The sequence below is a fragment of the Aquarana catesbeiana genome, linkage group LG02, assembly GCF_042186555.1.
Source record: "Aquarana catesbeiana isolate 2022-GZ linkage group LG02, ASM4218655v1, whole genome shotgun sequence".
Lineage (NCBI taxonomy): Eukaryota > Metazoa > Chordata > Amphibia > Anura > Ranidae > Aquarana > Aquarana catesbeiana.
In genome coordinates, this window is record NC_133325.1 from 688,243,710 (window position 1) to 688,265,502 (window position 21,793).

Here is a 21,793-nt window from a genome sequence, read left to right on the forward strand (position 1 = left end):
TTGTAGCAGCATCTGCATGTTAGCCCAGATGTGCTCAGTAATTGGGCTTATATTGAATCATTTGTAGCATAGGAGGAGTGCCAGATTTATTGAAACTAGTTTACTAAATCTCTCTCAACTGATCTCCGTACCTCTGGGAGATTGTATGTAGGGTTATGAAGAGTGCGTATTCATGTAATGAGACCTCCAGGCTCCCCTGGGTAAAGCTTGACATGTGGTCCTCAGGGCTTCGGCTTACTGGTTATTGTGCTTGTTATGGTACTGATATGGATGATATCCTAAATAATGAATGCATGATAACATAAAATATATTTTGGCAAATGTTTTTATTTTAAAGCACAAAAGCAACCAGCCCTGACATAAGGTCGTTTACAGTACAGTAAGGTGTCTTCTTCTAAGGTGCCTTCTTATATCTCTGTATGTAAACTACAGATCTTGCACCCTCTGGAAGACTATAAATCTAAATTTGTGTGGAAAAAATAGATATTAGTGGGCAACATTAGAAAAAAATGAATTTGCCGTTTTCTACTTTCTATCTGTAAAAGCAGTTCACCCAAATGTAGGTCCTGGCAAAACGTCTTTTTGCACCTGTTACAACAGCTTAGAGAAAGAAGGTTTTAGTAGAACGGGTTGTTGCATCACAGCACCGTGCGTCGCATCCATGGGCTGATGCTGAGGTTTTACATGTGCTGAGCAGTGCATATTGAAAATTAAAAGAACCAACTCTTTCCAACATGAAGGCCTTTAATTGTTTTTAGAGGCATCTGTTTCCGCATGAAGTGTAGATGTTAGTGGTTGTAAACCTCCGATTGTCACTTTTTTACCTATAGGTAAGCCTAGAATAACGCTTACCTATAGGTAGTAGAAATTATCTCCTAAACGTGCACCGTTTAGGAGATATTTGCACTACTGTGGAAAAAACGGATCTCCTTGCCTTTTCCTCACTCACAAGTCCCGTGACTGACTGCTCCTGCGCGCATAGAAGAAGGTTCTAAGAAAGTTTGTTCATTTTTAGTGAGTCAAATGGATGTTCATTTTCAACCGCAGTTGAAACCGCAGAGAAAATTTGAAGGAGCAGGATGGAAACCTTTTCTCCAACTAAGCGTATGTTTTCATTTGGTAAAGTCCAGTAATTCCAAAATGAAGCAAATGAAATCTTTGGAAACGACGTTTCAATATTCTGAGAGAACACATACAAAATTTCCTAAGGCTTTTCGATCTAAATTCTATCCATCTATGGTTGACTTAAAGAGGAGCTTCAGTCACCTGTGGGAAAATTAAAAGTTAGCAGCTACAAAAACTCTAACTGCTGACTTTAAAAATCAGACGTTTACCTGTCCTAGGATTTAGCACTGTGCTCACCCGAACTGGTTTCTTCACTAGTCTTTGGTCCCTGGTGCTGGCATTTTAACTGTGGCCCGCATGCTACCTAACGAACAGTCCTACAACCTTCCCGGGACTGGTGATGTGTCCCAGAAGACAGCAGGGGGGGGCAGCAGAGAGAGAGGGACTTCCTCTTGGATCGCCTGGGCGATCCAAGCGGAAGTGGGAATGGGTACCCATCAAAACTATGTTAGGCTCAAGGTTTTTACCTTCATGCATTCCAAGTAAAAAAAAAAAACTTCTGTGCACAGCAGTGCCACCCCACCCCCGAATACTTACCTGAGCCCCATCCCCATCCAGTTAGAGCCTCCGCTCTCCCAGGTCTCTCCCTCGTTGGCTGAGATGGCAGTGGTAGCCATTGGCACCCACTTTTGCCAGTCAGCCAAATGCATGTTAGTAAAGGTGTGTTTTTTTTTTTTTTTTTTTTGTTTTTTTTGTTTTTTAAGTAACAATCACTTTAATGCATCTGGCTGTTTTTCCTCCATTCTGCTCTACAGGCTAAAACATGGATGCCAGGGTGACCATCCTCTGACATTTGTGGCAGCTTATTGGTAAACTCGGATCACTGAAGATGCATTTGAATTGGTTGCTATGGGTTACTGAGTAAGCCTGAAGGTGACCACAATGTAATTGATATGCGTGGGTATATTTGATCAGATGTTATAAACTTGAGTACACATTATATTTTAAGTGCCTTTTAGTTACAGTCCAGGGTTACTTTGTGCCAAATTGCTTTTCATGCACTATTTAATTTGCAAACTTGGAATAATATAATTTCCTCCTAATTATCTTGAAGTAAAGACTTTTAATACTGTTGTGGTTGATATACATAATTATATTTATATTACATTATAGAACATGGCCTGCGGCCAGCCATCTCGTGTTCAGTTTGGTTACTACTGTACTTTACGCTCATTAAATATAGCACATGCTAACCCTGGTGACAAGCTAAAGTCTTTGATATAAAAGATGAAAAACATACCGGCTTGCTGAATGGAGGCAGAATTTACATTTCTCTTATATTATTAAGGTTAGGACTGTGGGCCATTTCAAAGTTGTTATTTAGACGCTAAATATTTTTGGCCCTATAAATAAGTACTGGTCTTTCTTGATCATTTTTTGGAAGTAGTTGAAAGTGGAGGAGTTAGCCTAGATTCAGATCAGTACATGAAAGGGAAAATTAACCACGTGGCAGGCTCTAACAGATGTATAGGTTTTTTTTTATTTTAATTTTAGCTTCTTTTTTCTGTTAAACACATGGCTGAGTATTTTTTTTTTTTTTTTTTTTTTTTTGTAAAAAGTTGGATATGCTCACGTTACCTAATCTAAAGTACTATCACAAAATCCTTCTATAGGGTCTAGAAAATGAAAGGATACGATACTTGAGATTACTCTTCTTGCATAGATGACTGTTGATGGAGATGGTTTCCCTATACAATAGGATGTTTGGTAACTGAATCTTCTAATTTAAACAGGATTAAGCATGTTTACAACTGCCTATTCATCTAAAGGTCTTGAAATTGATCTTGGTCTGCCCAATTTAAAAAAAAAATGGCCTATAATTGTATAGCAAAACTTTTATTTGATCTTTTCAATAACCTACTGATCTTAAAAAGCATGCGAGTGATAAAGCAAATGTGTTATGATGACCATATACATGGGTATATGATGTCATTGCGTAGCTGATAGCCTATAGTTATGTGAAAAAGTATGTAAAAACTGTGGAAATTTTTTTTTTTTTTTTCCCAACATATTGGGCAAGCAAACAGATCTTCACTCAAAGTGCTTACTGATATACATTTTCTTTGTGTTCATACTTTTTAACATATTCAACAAAAAATATCAACACATGTAATGCTGTAGTTTGGAAAAATATAAGTATGCCCCTAGCCTCGGAAGCTGAAATTACACCACTTAGGAGAAATTACTTCTCGTAGGCACTTTGCCCAATTGTCCACCAGTCTTTCAGTATTCACTTTTCAATCACTTCTCCATTCCTTCACTTGCAAAATGTTTTTGGGTTTCCTAGCATGCATTGCCTTTTCAAAGGCATTTTATTGAGATTCAAATCAGGGCTTTGACTAGGCAGTCAATAACCCTTTATGCCTTCTTTTTTGAGGCATTTCTTGGTGGATTTGCTAATAGTGTGCTTTGTATCCTTTTTATCTTGTTTAAATAATTTCCTATATATCAACTTTTGAATAGACCCTGCATGCTCAGCAAGCATATTTTGATATGATACAGAATTCTTAGGTGACCTGATGACTGCAAGTTGCCTGGGCCCTAAAGCGGCAAAGCAACTCCAAGCCAAAACATTTTCTACCACCATGCTTCACGGTTGGTATAACGTTTGTTTTTGGTTTGTACCAAACTTGTCTACTGTTACTCTGGCCAAACAACTCTTATCTTTGTGGAGTCCGCAGCACATTGGAGCCAGACTTACATTTGCCACTAAAAGGTCTAGAACAATGTTCTTGTGGACAGCAAAGGCTTTTTCCACATTACACGTTCTATTCAGGTTTGTTTAGTGCAGTCCCATTCTGATTGTAGATGCATGCATGTTCGACCTGTTTTCAATAGTTACCCTGCAGATATGGCAATGACATTTTGGGGTTCTTGAGGACTTCTTTTAAGCCTCTAGCGGTCAGCTCTTGGGCTGGATTTTCTAAGTTGGCCAGTCCTACTTTCATTTTGAGATTTAGGACACTTGTAAGTTATTGTCCTTTTGCTGACCTTACAGTGGAATGAAAAAGTGGCAGGCTTTTTGAATCTCTTGCCAGACTTGTAGGCCTCCTTTCTTTCTGAGGGCCTTAAGGGCCATACACACAGACCCAATATTGGGCAGCATCGGCCGGTTTAATAGATATTGGGTGGCTTTCGGCCCGTGTGTGCAGCACCTGGTCCAACAGAAGCCATCAGTTCAGCTGGCTTCTGTTGAAGGGGCCTGACCGAAAATGGTCTGCTGATTGGGACCCAATCAGCACTCTCAGCCAGTGGCTGTGTGTTCTGACTAAGGGGTCATCCCAAAGTCAGAACAAAATAGCTCAGCGGGGGGAGATTGTTGTGCTAACATTGAATTGTTAGAGCTCAGGAGGAGCCGCTGTACTTTCGTGTTTTGTTTTTTGTTTTTTTTTTTTTGTTCAGCCCACTGGGTGGAACAAAAATTAACTTCTAGTGTGTACCAGGCATTAAAGAGTTCTTTTTGAAATTTGCATGATGACACCACACAAATCAATAGCAAAGTGAAGGCCAGACCTTAGATAGCTGAGGTTTAACTAATACAGGTTCCCACCTGTGTAATTTGTTTAAGTATATCACCTTTATCTGTAGGTATTTATTGGATGGCGATCTAATATTTGTCTGTTCAAATATGTTGAAAATGTAAATTTCCATGTGGTGTACTTATTTTTCACATGAACACACGTGGCTTTGCTTTCCGGTAGTATGGCAATGTAGTTTCTTAAATAGAAAACGTGAATGATCTTTTAGCTACATCCAGTTGCTCTGTGTTGTGAGTGATCTTAGGCAAAGGGCCTTACCGTTAACTGCTCTGTAATTCTGATAAAGAGTACGGTTTATTCCCCTTTTTATCAGAGTAATCTTTATTGCTAATACATTTTATGAATATTTGCCTATAAATGATGTCAATGGTAACATTGGTCTCCTACATAACCCAATCTGTGATTTGTTTATGCAGTTTTTATCTCATGCATGGCTAGTAAACCTAGTACAGTTTCTCTTTCCCCTGATCATTTGTTTTTCTCAGTTTTTTCCTGGAAGTTCCACCAAGTGCGACGTGACGTTTTCATATTCTAAGCGATACTAATGAAGCTGACACACTGCATCACAGGAGGTTTGTGCTAGACACGGACCTGAATGAATTAATAGCGGCTTAGAAGATCTTCCACTCTGTGTTACATATATTTAGAGAACATGGCAATTTTGTTTTCTGCTTGATAGTAATGGTAGCTTCTAATAGGTTTCAGTATATTGAAACATTGTGTTTTTTTGTTTTGCAGTGAAGGTGTTTTTAAATGTCCAGAAGATCAGCTTCCACTAGACTACGCAAAGGTAGGACCCCAATTGTTTTCCTTCTAACCCAAGAACTATTGGACAACTCTTGATGTAGATAACCCAAAGTCCTTTGAACATATAGAAACTTTGGCTATAAAGGAGCACATATTTCTACATAACTTAAACAATGGGAGGGAAGATACTCTGTCTGCCCTCACACAATTCTGAGCAACAGGAGCCAAAACAATCGTCGCACAGTGCTGACTGCAGTGCATAGTACTTAGTCTCCGGCACTCTACAGAACAGTACGGGGTCAGGCCTGCTCACAAGTTGCAATATCTCCCTGTGCGGTAACAAGATTGTCCCACTGCCTGAAGTGCTCACTATCGCCCTCCTAATGGATTGTTATTCATTATTGCACAATTATCTTATTAAATATGTCTGATAATACCACATATCCGTGACCTACCAAATGACTGTAAGAAATCTACAGCCATCGCTACAGCTTGTGTTCTCTCTAGTCAAATGTATCTAGTAAGGCAGTGCCGAGAGCTATGAAGTGGCAACAGTTTAAATCTTAAGTCTTAACTGATCTGACTCCATTAACTGAAATATATGATTTTGCATTCCTCTAAGCACTGGCTTATTAAAGAAGGCCATTAGACCTCACTCCTAATCAATCTCTACTTGTACATATTGTAGATATATTCGCATAAGTGAGACTTTATGCTGAATCACGTATGGTTGGTAGAGATAAGTAAATCACAGTTGGGCAATTATCTGAAAATGTTTAAGCAGAATTGACACTACATAGAACTGAGCCATTCACAAATACAGATTGCTGGTGTTCTTGAATTTGTCGATACTCTCTGGATTGAACAAATGGCCCATGCACATTCAGGAGAATTTGCATTTACAGAAAAATATGAAAAGAAACACTGTTTATCTGCTACAAAAGTAGGAATTCTTATAGTGCATCTTAACCCAAGAACATACACTCAGAAAAAAAAATAGATATATAAGTGTGTGTGTGTATATACAGGTGCATCTCAAATTTGAATATCATCAAAAAGTTAATTTATTTCAGTAATTCAGCTAGAGAAAACCTAAAATTCAGTATTTCAGAAAATTAGAATATTGCACAAGACCAATAAAAAAAAATGGATTTTTAATACAGAAATGTTGGCTTACAGAAATGTATGTCAATGAACGGTATAGTATGCGCACTATACCAATACTTGGTTGGGCTCCTTTTGCATAGGGTTTTTATTTTTTGAGATGCACGTGTGTTATATATATATATATATATATATATATATATATATATATATATATATATATATATATATATATATATATATATATATATATATAATGTATGTATGTATATGTGTGTGTGTGTGTATATGTGTATATAATAAATATATATATATATATATATATATATATATATATATATATATATATACTACAGAACAGCTCCCTCTCTCCTCATATCAATAATGTGGGGGGTTCTGTAGCAAGCAGTCTGAACTGGGAAGGGCTGATTTCATTGCCTAGGAATTAGAGCTCACTGGATTTCTGGCAGGATCAACTGGTGTGTGTATATATGTGTGTGTGTGTGTGTATGTGTATGTGTGTGTATATATATATATATATATATATATATATATATATATATATATATATATATATATATATATATATATATATATATATACACAGTGGGGACAAAAGGTATTCAGATCCCCTTAAATGTGCTAGAATCATTTACGTTAATTTTTTTCCTCATTAATTAATGTTCACACAGCACCCCATATTGACAGAAGAACACAGAATTGTTGACATTTTTGCAGATTTATTAAAAAAAACAAAAAAAAACTGAAATATCACATGGTCCTAAGTATTCAGACCCTTTTACTCAGTATTTAGTAGAAGCACCCTTTTGATCTAATACAGCCATGAGTCTTTTTGGGAAAGATGCAACAAGTTTTTCACACCTGGATTTGGGGATCCTCTCCCATTCCTCCTTGCAGATCCTCTCCAGTTCTGTCAAGTTGGATGGTAAACGTTGGTAGACAGCCATTTTTAGGTCTCTCCAGAGATGCTCAATTGGGTTTAAGTCAGGGCTCTGGCTGGGCCATTCAGAAACAATCACGGAGTTGTTGTGAAGCCACTAATTCGTTATTTTAGCTGTGTGCTTAGGGTCATTGTCTTGTTGGAAGGGTAAACCTTCGGCCCAGTCTGAGGTCCTGAGCACTCTGGAGAAGGATTTCATCCAGGATATCCCAGTGGCCGCATTCATCTTTCCCTCGATTGCAACTAGTCGTCCTGTCCCTGCAGCTGAAAAACACCCCCACAGCATGATGCTGCCACCACCATGCTTCACTGTTGGGACTGTATTGGACAGGTGATGAGCAGTGCCTGTTTTTCTCCACACATACCGCTTAGAATTAAGGCCAAAAAGTTCTATCTTGGTCTCATCAGACCAAAGAATCTTATTTCTCACCATCTTGGAGTCCTTCAGGTGTTTTTTAGCAAACACCATGCGGGCTTTCATGCGTCTTGCACTGCGGAGAGGCTTCCGTCGGGCCACTCTGCCATAAAGCCCCAACTGGTGGAGGGCTGCAGTGATAGTTGACTTTCTACAACTTTCTCCCATCTCCCGACTGCATCTCTGGAGCTCAGCCACAGTGATCTTTGGGTTCTTCCTCACCTCTCTCACCAAGGCTTTTCTCCCCCGATAGCTCAGTTTAGCCGGACTGCCAGCTCTAGGAGGGGTTCTGGTCGTCCCAAACGTCTTCCATTTAAGGATTATGGAGGCCACTGTCCTCTTAGGAACCTTAAGTGCAGCAGAAATGTTTTGTAACCTTGGCCATATCTGTGCCTTGCCACAATTCTGTCTCTGAGCTCTTCAGGCAGTTCCTTTGACCTCATGATTCTCATTTGCTCTGACATGCACTGTGAGCTGTAAGGTCTTATATAGACAGGTGTGTGGCTTTCCTAATCAAGTCCAATCAGTATAATCAAACACAGCTGGACTCAAATGAAGGTGTAGAACCATCTCAAGGATGATCAGAAGAAATGGACAGCACCTGAGTTAAATATGAGTGTCACAGAAAAGGGTCTGAATACTTAGGACCATGTGATATTTCAATTTTTTTCTTTTTTAATAAATCTGCAAAAATGTCAACAATTCTGTGTTTTTCTGTCAATATGGGGTGCTGTGTGTACATTAATGAGGAAAAAAATGAACTTAAATGATTTTAGCAAATGGCTGCAATATAACAAAGAGTGAAAAATTTAAGGGGGTCTGAATACTTTCCGTCCCCACTGTGTGTGTGTGTGTGTGTGTGTGTGTGTGTGTGTGTGTGTGTATAATATATATATTATATAATATATATAAATTATACTTTTTTTTAACTTAAAGCAGGCACCTTCAGAAAGAAATTAAGTCAGCAACTACAAATACTGTAGACTTTTTTAATATTAGGACACTTGCCTGTCCTGGAATCCAGCAGGGTCTTCACCCCAGCCGTTTTTTTTTTTTTTTCAATCGGCTCTCGGGAGCTGCTGCCGCCATATCTTGTAAGGGAAACCAGCAGTAAGGCCTTGCGGGTTCACAGCCGGCTCCCTACTGCACATGCGCGAAGCGAGCTGTGCTTTGTGAATGGCCTGGGAGGGGGTCGAACTTCTGGGTGACTTTGAGGCAAAGTAATCCGGAAGTGGGGGCAGGTACCTGTCAGAAACAGGTACCCGCTCCCCCCTCCCCCTGAAAGGTGCCAAATGCGGCAGCGGAAGGGGCAGGAAGAAAACAAGTTGAGCTTCCCCTTTTGGGTGGAGCTTAGTTTTAACAAACCGATATATAGCAAAACACTTTCATTCCTACACATCCTAGTCTCAGTCTGTTTCAAATGCCATCAAACCATGACAGGAAGTTGTAATCCCCATCTCTGGTCTCTAAAAGTATAAAGTGTGTTTTTTTTAAGAAAGATTTCCAATGATGACTCAAAGAAAGGCTCTTTATATTTCCCCCGTTATTTACAGAGCTTTGGTAAACCTGGCCTTGTGCGTGAATGTCATACCTGAACAAAAGGATTGTTTCATCTTGGAAGAAGTGTTCCAAGTCGTTGGAAGGATTAGTTTGTTAGTATGCGGTAGATTAGTTTTCTGCTGTTCGGTGACAGATATTTTTTGTTCTACTTGAGGATCTGTCTTCTAAAATAGCCCCTAAGCAGACCCAGCCCTTTGCCAAAGAAAACGTCTCCAGAACCACCATAAGCTGAGCCCAGGCGACACCCTGACCCACAACAATGCCCTTCTGTTCCAGGCGCCTTTTTAAATGCAGCTCCTAGAAGAGTATAAACCATGCTTTTGTGCCTTGTGTCCGAGCCAAACCCAGCGCTGACTGGAGATAAAGCAACGTCAGTACAGTATTGAGATGCACGAGAGAAAGAGGCTTTGTGGTCGCAGCCGTACAGGAGAGGCAGTGCTGGTGTGTGGGGCTGTACTATGAATGGCTAGTCTGAATATGGTCTACTATTATCTATGGTTACAAATCTCTACCCTTCCTCCTTCTATATCTGCACCCCTTTCCTGCTGCACGTGTTCTATAACATCGATGGAATGTTCTGACATAATATTCCCCCCTTGTGCCAGTCTGTGACAAATGCTCTGTTGAATGATTGAGACACAGCTGAACTGGCAGCTGTCGCATGCGTTTTACTACACACTTCTCAGGAAAATGACCGTTGGCGTGGATTTAGCCGTGAACACACTAGATACACACTAGGCAGGTGGCACCCTAATGAAAAATGCTGTCTTTGTTTTTGGCAGAATACTCTGTCTCTTTATCATTGGTGAGAAAAGATTTCTCTAAATTCAATGCATTTTTTTTTTCTGAATGTTTTGCAGATCTACCCAGATCGGGAGCTGGAAACTCAAGTCCTTAGTCTGTCTATACGATGTATACATAGTGAAGAGGGTTGTCGCTGGAGTGGGCAGCTGAAGCAGCTCCAGGTGAGGCAATTGGCAGCTATATGTAGAGCCCCAGGGGTAATTACTGTGGGGTCTATTCTGCAAAACAGAGGTTCCCATTGTCATGTACTGCCTGATTGGATAAGCCTGTATGACGTATTAAAGAAGCACACATTTCTGTATTAATGTTATTCTTTGAAATATGGTGCATGCAGAGGAACCAGCTACAGTATTGCAAAGATGTTCACTGACTGCATTGTGGTAGTTTGCCATTTGTATGATGTACTTACAGTGATACTAAAGTCTTTTGTTTGTTATTTTTAACTTAAAAAAAAAAAAAGTTATACTTACCTGCCCTGTGTAATGATTTTGTACAGAGCAGCCCTAATGCTCCTCTTCTGGGGTCCCGTTGAGTGCCCCCACAGCAAGCAGCTTGATATGGGGGCACCTGAGCCGAGCCGCAGCTCCCTGTGTCCATTCAGACAAGGAGCTGTGGCCCACCCTGCCCCCTTCCTCTCCTCATTGGCTCACTGACTTTGACAGCAGCGGGAGCCAATGGAGCCGCGCTGCTGTCTCAGCCAATGTGGAGGGAGAGTCCCGGGTAGCCGAGTCTCTCTCGTGTAACATCGCTGGATAGAGATGGGGTTCATGTAAGTATTAGGGAGGCTGCTACACACAGAAGGCTTTCTATCTTAATGCATAGATTAAAACCTTCAGCCTTCAGCCTTTACAACCCATTACCCTAAAAGCTTCAGCCTTTACAACCCATTTAGGGCCAGTTGTGGTGTAAACCATTTAAGCAGCTTATAGATTATGCAATTTTCTTTCCTTCCATCATGGGCTGAAGGAAAGAAATTTGTTTGATTTCCCCCAATCAACACAGTCAGTGTTGATGGGCGAATCCCTCCTGCAAGCCTTCCCTGTCAGCAAAACACAATGATCACAGCTGGCTGCTATAGCCGCCGGTGGGAATTGCATGGGGGGAAAAAAATCCAAGAGGCTAGTTGTACTGAAGTTGATGGGTTGAATTCAGTGCAACCAGCCTGCCCATAAATGTATTGAATCTCAGACGATCCCTTTCTCTGGGGGCACTGCTTGAGGGGGGGGGGGCGCTGGTGGGGGACCTGAAAAGAAGAGGAGCAGGTACAGTGCTATGAAAAAGTATTCATACCCCTTGACATTTTCCACATGTTGTCATGTTACAACCAAAATCTTAAATGTATTTTATTGGGATTTTTTGTGATAGACCAACAAAAGTGGCACATAATTGTGAAGTGGAAGGAAAATGATAAATGGTTTTCAAATTATTTATTTTTTTTACAAATTAATATCTGAAAAGTGTGGGGTGCATTTGAATTTAGCCCCTCTGAGTCAATACTTTGTACAATGACCTTTCTCTGCAATTGCCACTGCAAGTTTTTTTGGGGATGTCTCTACCAGCTTTGCACATCTAGAGAGGGACATTTTTGCTTATTCTTTGCAAAATAGCTCAAGCTGTCTGATTGGATGGCGAGTGTCTGTGAATAGCAATTTTCAAGTCTTGCCACAGATTCTCAATTGGATTTAGGTCTGGACTTTGACTGGGCCATTCTAACACATGAATATTCTTTGATCTAAACCATTCCTTTGTATCTCTGGCTGGCTGTTTAGGGTCATTGTCCAGCTGGAAGGTGAACCTCCACCCCAGTCTCAAGTCTTTTGCAAACTCTAACAGGTTTTCTTTTAAGATCGCCCTGTATTTGGCTCCATCCATCTTCCCATCAACTCTGATCAGCTTCCCTGTCCCTGTTCAAGAAAAGCAGTCCCACAACATGAAGCTGCCACCACCATGTTTCACGGTGGAGATGGTGTGTTCAGGACGATGTCCATTGTTAGTTTTCCACCACACATAGCGTTTTGCTTTTAGGCCAGAAAGGTCAATTTTGATCTCATCTTTCCAGAGCACTGTGTCCACGTGTTTGCTGTGTCCCCCACATCGCAAACTAGACTTCTTATAGCTTTCTTTCAAAAATGGCTTTCTTCTTGCCACTCTTTCATAAAGGCCAGATTTGTGAAGCGTAGGACAGTTGTCCTGTGGACAGATTCTCCCACCTGAGCTGTGGATCTCTGCAGCTCCTCCTCCTTACCATGGGCCTCTTGGCTGCTTCTCTGATTAATGCTCTCCTTGCCCGGCCTGCCAGTTTAGGTGGACAGCCATGTATTGGTAGGTTTGCAGTTGTGCCATACTCTTTCCATTTTCAGATGAAGGATTAAACAGTGCTCCGTGAAATGTTCAAAGATTGGGATTTTTTTTATAACCTAACCCTGCTTTAAACTTCTTCACATTTCTGACCTGTCTGGTGTGTTTCTTGGTCTTCATGATGCTGTTTGTTCACTAAGGATCTCTAACAAACCTCTGTGGGCTTCAGAGAACAGCTGTATTTATACTGAGATTGAATTACACACAGATGGACTTTATTTACTAATTAGGTGACTTCTGAAGGCAATTGGTTCCACTAGATTTTAGTTAGGGGTATCAGAGTAAGGGGGCTGAATACAAATGCACGCCACCCTTTTTAGATATTTATTTGTAAAAAAATGTGAAAACCATTTATCATTTTCCTTCCACTTCACAATTATGTGCGACTTTGTGTTGGTCTACCACATAAAATCTCAATAAAACACATTTACGTTTTTGGCTGTAACATGACAAAATGTGGAACATTTTAAGGGGTATGAATACTTTTTCAAGGCACTGTTAGTATAACATGTTTGTTATTAAAGCTTTGTTTTTATTATATTTTTTCTTCTCTTTTTTTTTTTTTAATCACTTTAAGAACTCTTGATTACAGGAACCTTTCCCGTTTGGGAAACATCTTGACTAAAGAAAGAGATTCACGTTGCAAATTAACATTGTGATTCTCTTTTTAAAATGAATCCCATGTCATTAAATCTTAATTTTTGCCTCCTCAGACTCATCTCAGTGTTTGTGCCTTTAATGTGATCCCTTGTCCCAATCGCTGTAGCACCAAACTCATCCGCAGAGACCTGCCAGAGCACATGCAGCACGACTGTCCTAAGCGCAAAGTTCGATGTGAATTCTGTGGCAGCGATTTCACAGGCGAGGCCTTCGAGGTGAGAACACATCTACAACATCCCCTGTACTCATTTGTTTGTGTGTCTGGTATATAAGACCATATGATATGGCTGGCATGGTACAATGTACCGCTTCTTCTTTTTATCTGCCTAGTTATAAGAGTTTACACGGCTGACCGATCAGCCAGGCTGGTGACCTCCATTTACTGTAGAGCAGTTAAGCAATACTGCAAGGTCGCCTCCCTCCCTCAGCGTGCATCTAGACTATAAAAGAGCAGCAAACTGAACTCATTCTTCTCGCACTGCTCTCTCCTCCTGTCAGCTTGTCCTGTGCATGTTTGCATGCAGTATACCTGATTAGCTCCCAGTGCTGCCCCTCCCTCTTCCATTCTGAATTTTTCTGTCCAGGGAACTATAAAGAGACTCAAAGTTGCATAATTAAGTACTTAATGCTAGTTGCATGTAAAAATACAATTAATGTTTAACTGCTGGCCGACCATATCGTGTGTGTGTATATGTGTATATATATATATAGCGCAGCACTTTTGGATTTAGGGTGTGCAGGCAGGCTATGTGAACAAGGCAGGTTGCCGCTCTGTCAGCGGGGAAGGCATTAATCCTGCAAAACAGGAACATGGATCTATGCCTTCCACTAGTACGAGCACCTCTCACAGTTTAGTAAATCACCAGCCAGGCACACAGTTAATCCTTTGATTGCCCCTGATGTTTAACCCTTTCCCAGCCAGTGTCATTAGCACTGATCACTGTATTAATGCCACTGGTCCCCAAAAAGTGTCAGTGTCAGAATCTCCGCCGCAATATCAGTCACTCTAGAAGTCGCAGATCGCCATCATTACTAGTAAAAAGAAAAAAATAAATATCCCACAATTTGTAGACGCTAGAACGTTCGCGCAAAACCAATCAAAATACGCTTCTAGGGTTTTTTTACCAAAAATATGTAGCAGAATACATATTGGCCTAAATTGATGAAGAAATTAGATTTTTTTTTTTTTTTTTTTAATTGGCTATGTTTTTAATAGCAGAAAGTACAAAAAAATGTATTCAAAATTGTTGGTCTTTTTTTTTTTTTATAGCGCAAAAAATAAAAACCACACAGGTTGTCAAATACCACCAAAATAAAGCTCTATTTGTGGGAAGGAAAGGACACTATTTTTATTTGGGTACGGCCTGGTCATGAAGGGGGGTGACATTTCTGGAGATCAGGTGGTGAATGCACAATTGTTGCTGGATCAATTGCTGTATATGATTCAAGCAAGTACAGGAGGGCTCTTATGCTCTATCATGTTTGCCCATTCTTTGTTCAGTCCTTAAAGTGCTACTAAACCCACAACAGTAAAATCAGTCTGCATATGCAGTATAGCATGCTTGTTATACTTACTGTGAAACCTAAGGGGTTAATCCTCTGCATTGTGTAAAAGGCTGTTTGATCCTGTCTTCTCTGATTCTCCCCTTCTTCCATAGTCCCCAAACCATCTCTCGATAGAACACAGCCTTGGGGACAAGCTACACATGCTCAATTTGGTGTGTATTGCTAGAGAGGTTTTTTTTCTTGAGAGAGTGCATATAATCAGCTCCTACAGCCTCATAGGACAATCGGGGGAGAATGAAAACTCCTCCTACAAGCTTTAACCAGACACTGATAGAAGTCACAAGACTGCTCTAACTGCTGATGAGAAAAGGTATTTAGCAGTTTATATTTACTAGAACTATTGCATTTCCATGTTCTGTGCACTGTTGGAGACCAGATATAGTCAATGCAGGGTCTTTGTTATATTGCAGCCATTTGCCTAAATCATTTAAGTTCATTTTTTTCCTCATTAATGTACACACAGCACCCCATATTGACAGAAACACACAGAATTGTTGACATTTTTGCAGATTTATTAAAAAAGAAAAACTGAAATATCTCATGGTCCTAAGTATTCAGACCCTTTGCTGTGACACTCATATATTTAACTCAGGTGCTGTCCATTTCTTCTGATCATCCTTGAGATGGTTCTACACCTTCATTTGAGTCCAGCTGTGTTTGATTATACTGATTGGACTTGATTAGGAAAGTCACACACCTGTCTATATAAGACCTTACAGCTCACAGTGCATGTCAAAGCAAATGAGAATCATGAGGTGAAAGGAACTGCCTGAAGAGCTCAGAGACAGAATTGTGGCAAGGCACAGATCAGGCCAAGGTTACAAAAAAATTTTCTGCTGCACTTAAGGTTCCTGAGAGCACAATGGCCTCTATAATCCTTAAATGGAAGACGTTTGGGACGACCAGAACCCTTCCTAGAGCTGGCCATCCGGCCAAACTGAACTATCGGGGGAAGAAGAGCCTTGGTGAGAGAGGTAAAGAAGAACCCAAAGATCACTGTGGCTGAGTTCCAGAGATGCAGTCGGGAGATGGGAGAAACTTGTAGAAAGTCAACCATCACTGCAGCCCTCTACCAGTCGGGGCTTTATGGCAGAGTGGCCCGACGGAAGCCTCTCCTCAGTGCAATACGCATGAAAGCCCGCATGGAGTTTGCTAAAAAAAAAAAAAAAAAACTGAAGGACTCCAAGATGGTGAGAAATAAGATTCTTTGGTCTGATGAGACCAAGATAGAACTTTTTGGCCTTAATTCTAAACGGTATGTGTGGAGAAAAACAGGCACTGTTCATCACCTGTCCAATACAATCCCAACAGTGAAGCATGGTGGTGGCAGCATCATGCTGTGGGGGTGTTTTTCAGCTGCTGGGACAGGACTACTGGTTGCAATCGAGGGAAAGATGAATGCGGCCAAGTACTGGGATATCCTGGACGAAAACCTTCTCCAGAGTGCTCAAGACCTCAGACTGGGCTGAAGGTTTACCTTCCAACAAAACAATGACCCTAAGCACACAGCTAAAATAATGAAAGAGTGGCTTCACAACAACTCCGTGATTGTTCTTGAATGGCCCAGCCAGAGCCCTGACTTAAACCCAATTGAGCATCTCTGGAGAGACCTAAAAATGGCTGTCCACCAACGTTTACCATCCAACCTGACAGAACTGGAGAGGATCTGCAAGGAGGAATGGCAGAGGATCCCCAAATCCAGGTGTGAAAAACTTGTTGCATCTTTCCCCAAAAAGACTCATGGCTGTATTAGATCAAAAGGGTGCTTCTACTAAATACGGAGCAAAGGGTCTGAATACTTAGGACCATGTGATATTTCCGTTTTTTCTTTTTTAATAAAACTACAAAAATGTCAACAATTCTGTGTTTTTCTGTCAATATGGGGTGCTGTGTGTACATTAATGAGGAAAAAAATGAACTTAAATGATTTTAGCAAATGGCTGCAATATAACAAAGAGTGAAAAATTTAAGGGGTTCTGAATACTTTCTGTCCCCACTGTGTGTGTGTGTATGTGTGTGTATGTATATATATATATATGTATATATATATATATATATATATATATATATATATATATATATATATATATATAGTGTAGCACGCACCCTCCCATTGAGATGTTATTGTTTGTTGTCAATTAAAAACAGATGTTGGTAAATTTCTTGGTGAGAATCAGATTATATCCATATGTTTCACTAAACATTTACACTTGAATGATTTTATTTAATCTTTAATTTCCTATGTTTGAGACCATATAAGGCAGTTTACTTTACCCCAGAAAATCCTTGTAATACAGGCCACTATTTCTGAGCTCCTTCCCTGGCCTAATATTTCACATTTCCAGCTAATGACTTACACATTTACAATTTGAAGCGATAATCTTTGATGTATTAGCACTGTCAAACCTTTAAATGGCTCTCATCTTTCTCACGCTGAGTACATCGTGCTCGTTTTTGTCTCAGTAGAGAATCTTTGAATGTTTCTGTGCTTTAACCCGTTCCAACCCTCTTGTCCTGTAGGAACACCAAGGCTGCTGTCCTCAAGAGAGCGTTTATTGCGAGAACAAGTGTGGCGCTCGTATGATGAGGCGTGTTTTGTCCCAGCATTCCCTGTCAGAGTGCCCGAAGCGCACTCAGCCATGTCCGTACTGCAGCAAGGAGTTTGTTTTTGACACTATTCAGGTAATAAATAGTATGGTGGCCTATAATGGGGAGGTGAATATGATGTAGCGTGAGGGTGTTGGAAGGCTGAAAACTACAATGAAGACAGCCATGTTGTGGGCGAACCAAAACCTACCTTACCAGTTCTTTATTAGCTAGCAACATGACTTGGGTATTGGGCACAATGCTTCCTATGGTGGTGATATTGCTGATCCCTAATGACTTCATAGGTATCAAATTTTCCACTGCCCCTGTTTTGGGAAATCCTCATGAACAGGAAAATGTTAGACTATGTACATGCATGATTGGAATGTTAAACTTTTCAAAGATTTAGGAAGGATAAATTGGTTCTTCCTCTTTGTATATGCATATGGTATGCCTAAAATGTCTGTTTTAAGTTTTTTGTAATATTTTAGAACTTTTGACGTGTTTGTAGTATGAGTCATAATGTATGTGGCTTTCGGATATTCACTCCCTCACTAGGTCTCTCTCTGTCTCTGTCTCTCTCCATTTTTTCAGGCATACACTTATTCCATTCTGTAAATCATGTGAGATACACGGCTGCATCTATTTGCTAACACTAATTATGACAGGAAGACACTGACAGCTTGTCATCACAGGCAGCTGTAGATGATGTCTTTATGGATGTTACCTAGTAATTATATCAATGAAGTAATGCAAAAAAGGTGTTCAGCTTTGTACTGTGTAAGCAAATGATCTCTTTCAGAGATGGCCAGGCCCCAAATGCCAAGAATATACAATGGCAAGTAAAAGTATGTGAACTCTTGTGTTTTTTTTTTTTTTTTTTTTTTTTTTTTTTTGCAGTAATTTGCCATAAAATGTGATCCTCATCTAAGTCACAACAATAGCAGCACAATGAACCTAAGCATTGAAGTAAATCCACTACAGACTGGTTTTAGAGAAAGAGAATGTGCCTTTTGGAGTTGCCCAGTCTAGGCCTTAACCCCATAGAGATGTTTTAAAATGACCCCAGGAGAACTGTTCACACCAGACATCCTACAAACGTATGGAGCTGTAAAGAGGAGTGGTCAAAAATTTATCCTGAAGGTTGCGCAGGGCTGATCCAGAGCTACCGAGAGCGCTTGCTTCAATGCTGCCAAAGGAGGTTTAACCAGCTATTGCATCCAAGGGTATTACCTTTTCCTCCAGCACTGTGAATGTTTAATGGATGTACTCAGTGAAGACATAAGAAATTAGAATTGCTTGTGTGTTATCAGCTTAAGCACTTTGTGCTTGTCTTATTGCTACTTAGCTGAGAATCAGATCATAATTTATGGCAAATTACTGCAGAAAACCAGTTAATTCCAAGAGGTTCACATACTTTTTCTTTTCACTGCAGAATTACCAATTCCTTCACAATCTTACAGTTGACTAAAAAAAAAAAAACCCTCTTACTCTCAGGCCTTAGTGGTAGCTGTTCTTTTTCTCTTTGATTTCTTCATCACTCCCCTCTCCCACCACCATGATCATAATTAATGTAGATATAGTTCTGTCGTATACATGCTTCTTCATACTCCTTCAAAATGATGGACCACATTGCAATTGCATCTTGTACAAGGATAAACTACAACAGATGGCAATGCATAATAGGACTTTGTGTATGACTGATGTTTTATCTTTGCAGAGTCATCAGTACCAGTGTCCTCGGTACCCCGTTTCCTGTCCTAACCAGTGTGGCATTGCCAACGTTGCCAGGGAAGACCTGAGTGGGCACCTAAAGGACAGTTGTAGTTCTGCATTAGTGCTCTGCCCTTTCAAAGATTCTGGATGTAAACACAGGGTAAGATATCAATTCAACATACACATTTTAAGAATGAGATGAAGTTGCAGAATGTCTGCCCATTAGCTCCTGTTTTTGAAAAAAGTTTAAACCTAATAATAATCAAAGGTATCTTGAAAAGTAGTGGTAAAACAAAGACAAGGCAAAGCACATTGCTATAATATTTCGTGACACGTTAGTCACAGATACAGAATAGCACGTTGATATTTTTAGAAAATATTAATTATTGGCTTATAATGGCTTCTACTATAACGACACAAGCATTTAGTGTTTTGTAACTCGGAGCAATCAGTAATATTCCTGATTTTATGGTTGCTGTGGTTTGATGCTCACAGTCACTGTTTGTGCTGTTATCAGATCGATTTCTGACAATTACTTGAAGTCTCTAATATTGCAGATTTGCCTAGATGCCTGATGTTTGAATCACCCACTGGTGGTTCAATCTTGGTGTGAATCCAGCCCTAGGAATCTTTAAATCTTAGTTTCCATGTCTACCCACTTACCACAGAAATGATCACTCCTTCATTCATTTTACAATATGGAACATGTAGATGTGGAGTGAGCTGACTTGTCTGCTACAAGAGGAAGAGAGATTATGTGGAAGGGTTGGGCAGGGCCTTGATCTCTGCAGGAGGACTTTATTGCCGGAGTTACCGATCTTGTAATATCTAAAAACATGTTCAGTTTTGAACTGACCCCTTAAATAAGTAAAGGTACTATTTTTAGTTACTTTAACATAAATATTTGAAGCCATTTTCAGATTTTCTACTACTAAGGCAGGCCATAGATGATGATTTTTTTTTTTTTTCGATCAACCAGCTAGTTGAATGAAAAGGAAAAAAGACTTGATTCTCCCATCAGCATACTTGGTGTTGATGGGGAGAATCCATCCTGTGGAGTTAGAGTATTCAGAACCCCCTTAATTTACACAGCGTTCAGCCCTAACAGTTCTGGCACTCTTTCTTCCACGTTCCAGGTAACAAGTTCCAGCATCTCCTGCATGTGGATTGGTGTGGCTGTGTGTGCAACACAGCCACACCAATCCACATGCAGGAGATTCTGGAACTTGTTACCTGGAACGTGGAAGAAAGAGTGCCAGAACTGTTAGGGCTGAACGCTGTGTAAATTAAGGGGGTTCTGAATACTCTTTCTCCTAGACAGGGTTCCCTTGGTATGCTGTCTGAGGTCCGGTTCTAGAGAGTTCCTGCCTACCCCTTTCTTGTGAGGAGGTCCATAGAGTTGCGTCCCCCGTGTGGATATCCTAAGATAAGCTATTATCCAGCTTACTTCTGGTAAGCGTACATCTTATAAGGTGGAGGATTTCTCACTGGGTGCTGAGTGTTTAACCGTTTGATCACCCTCTAGTAGCTCCGGCTCCAGGGACTCTTTTTCTTTGAACATTTTCTCTGAACATTTTTCACCATTCCCTTGGATATATGTTTGGCAATTTCATTGTTGCCTTTTGTGTCCTATTTGGTTCACCCTATTATCCATTTATTCCTATTGTATGGTTTTTATTTACCTTTGAATATTTGATTGATTGCTGTTTCTTATTATTCATATAATCATGTATGGTGTTCAATATGTATTTTAGCGCAGTCCTTTTTTGATTTTTCTTTATATGTTTTGTGTGCACGCCTCACTCTAGGACTGCAGCTTGCTTTATTCTACTTATCACTAGTAGCACAACCTTTATGTTAGCGCGGTATTGTTTATGGTTTATTTTGTCATCCTGTGGAGTTATTGTATTCTGACAGTGTGGAGAGTTTCCAGCTGTAAGAATACAATGATCAGTGTTGCCAGCTACAGCTGCTGGCACTGAGCGAGCAAAAAAAAAAGCAGACAGGCTGGATATACAGAAGTCAATCAAGAAATCAACTTCTGTTCAGCCAGTCCCTGCTGAACCGGCCAAATTTCCATCTACATATGGCCGGCTTTAGACACTTAAGAGTTGCAAATATATAACTGATTTTTAATGTATTCATCTTTTACATCTGCCAGCTGTCATTTCTCAGAGGAGTTTATATGTTTCCATTCAAGTGTATTTAAATTGGGGAACAAAAATGTAATATATTGCAGCTTAGCAATCCTTTTGATTTTGTGGCTGCATTCGTTTTCAGGGTTTTTTTTCTCCTTTTTATTTTCACCTAGTGATCCAACCAGTAACACATTTCCTGTACTAGAGTGACAAGGCTCACTTGCTGCATCAAATCTATAGCATATATAAGCTCTGGGAAAGGTCTACAGAACACCTTCCTCTTCTCTTCAACATAGGGTGGAGGTGTTTTGTAGCCCAAGAGAACTGGGAACAGTGCTAACTAATAACATTCAGCATAGGCAGGGAACACCGAAGATTATCGATAAGATTTCTGGTGGGCTTAACAGGTTATTTTTTACACATCTGATGTATCTAAATACTTTCAGTGGTGTATTTAACAGCCCAAAAGTCTTTTTACATATACTTTAATTTAGGATATGTAATAATGCTTATA

At 40.1% G+C, this 21,793-nt stretch overlaps 1 protein-coding gene across 1 annotated transcript in view; it reads left to right on the top strand.

The window, feature by feature from the left end:
- The window catches only part of TRAF4 (TNF receptor associated factor 4), a 68,342-nt gene that overhangs the window by 42,530 nt on the left and 4,019 nt on the right, over positions 1–21,793 (top strand). The window contains exons 2-6 of the mRNA XM_073616790.1: positions 5,403–5,454; positions 10,312–10,416; positions 13,327–13,488; positions 17,360–17,521; positions 19,146–19,301. Of these exons, the coding sequence (XP_073472891.1) occupies positions 5,403–5,454; positions 10,312–10,416; positions 13,327–13,488; positions 17,360–17,521; positions 19,146–19,301 (637 nt within the window). The remainder of the gene's footprint in view (positions 1–5,402; positions 5,455–10,311; positions 10,417–13,326; positions 13,489–17,359; positions 17,522–19,145; positions 19,302–21,793) is intronic.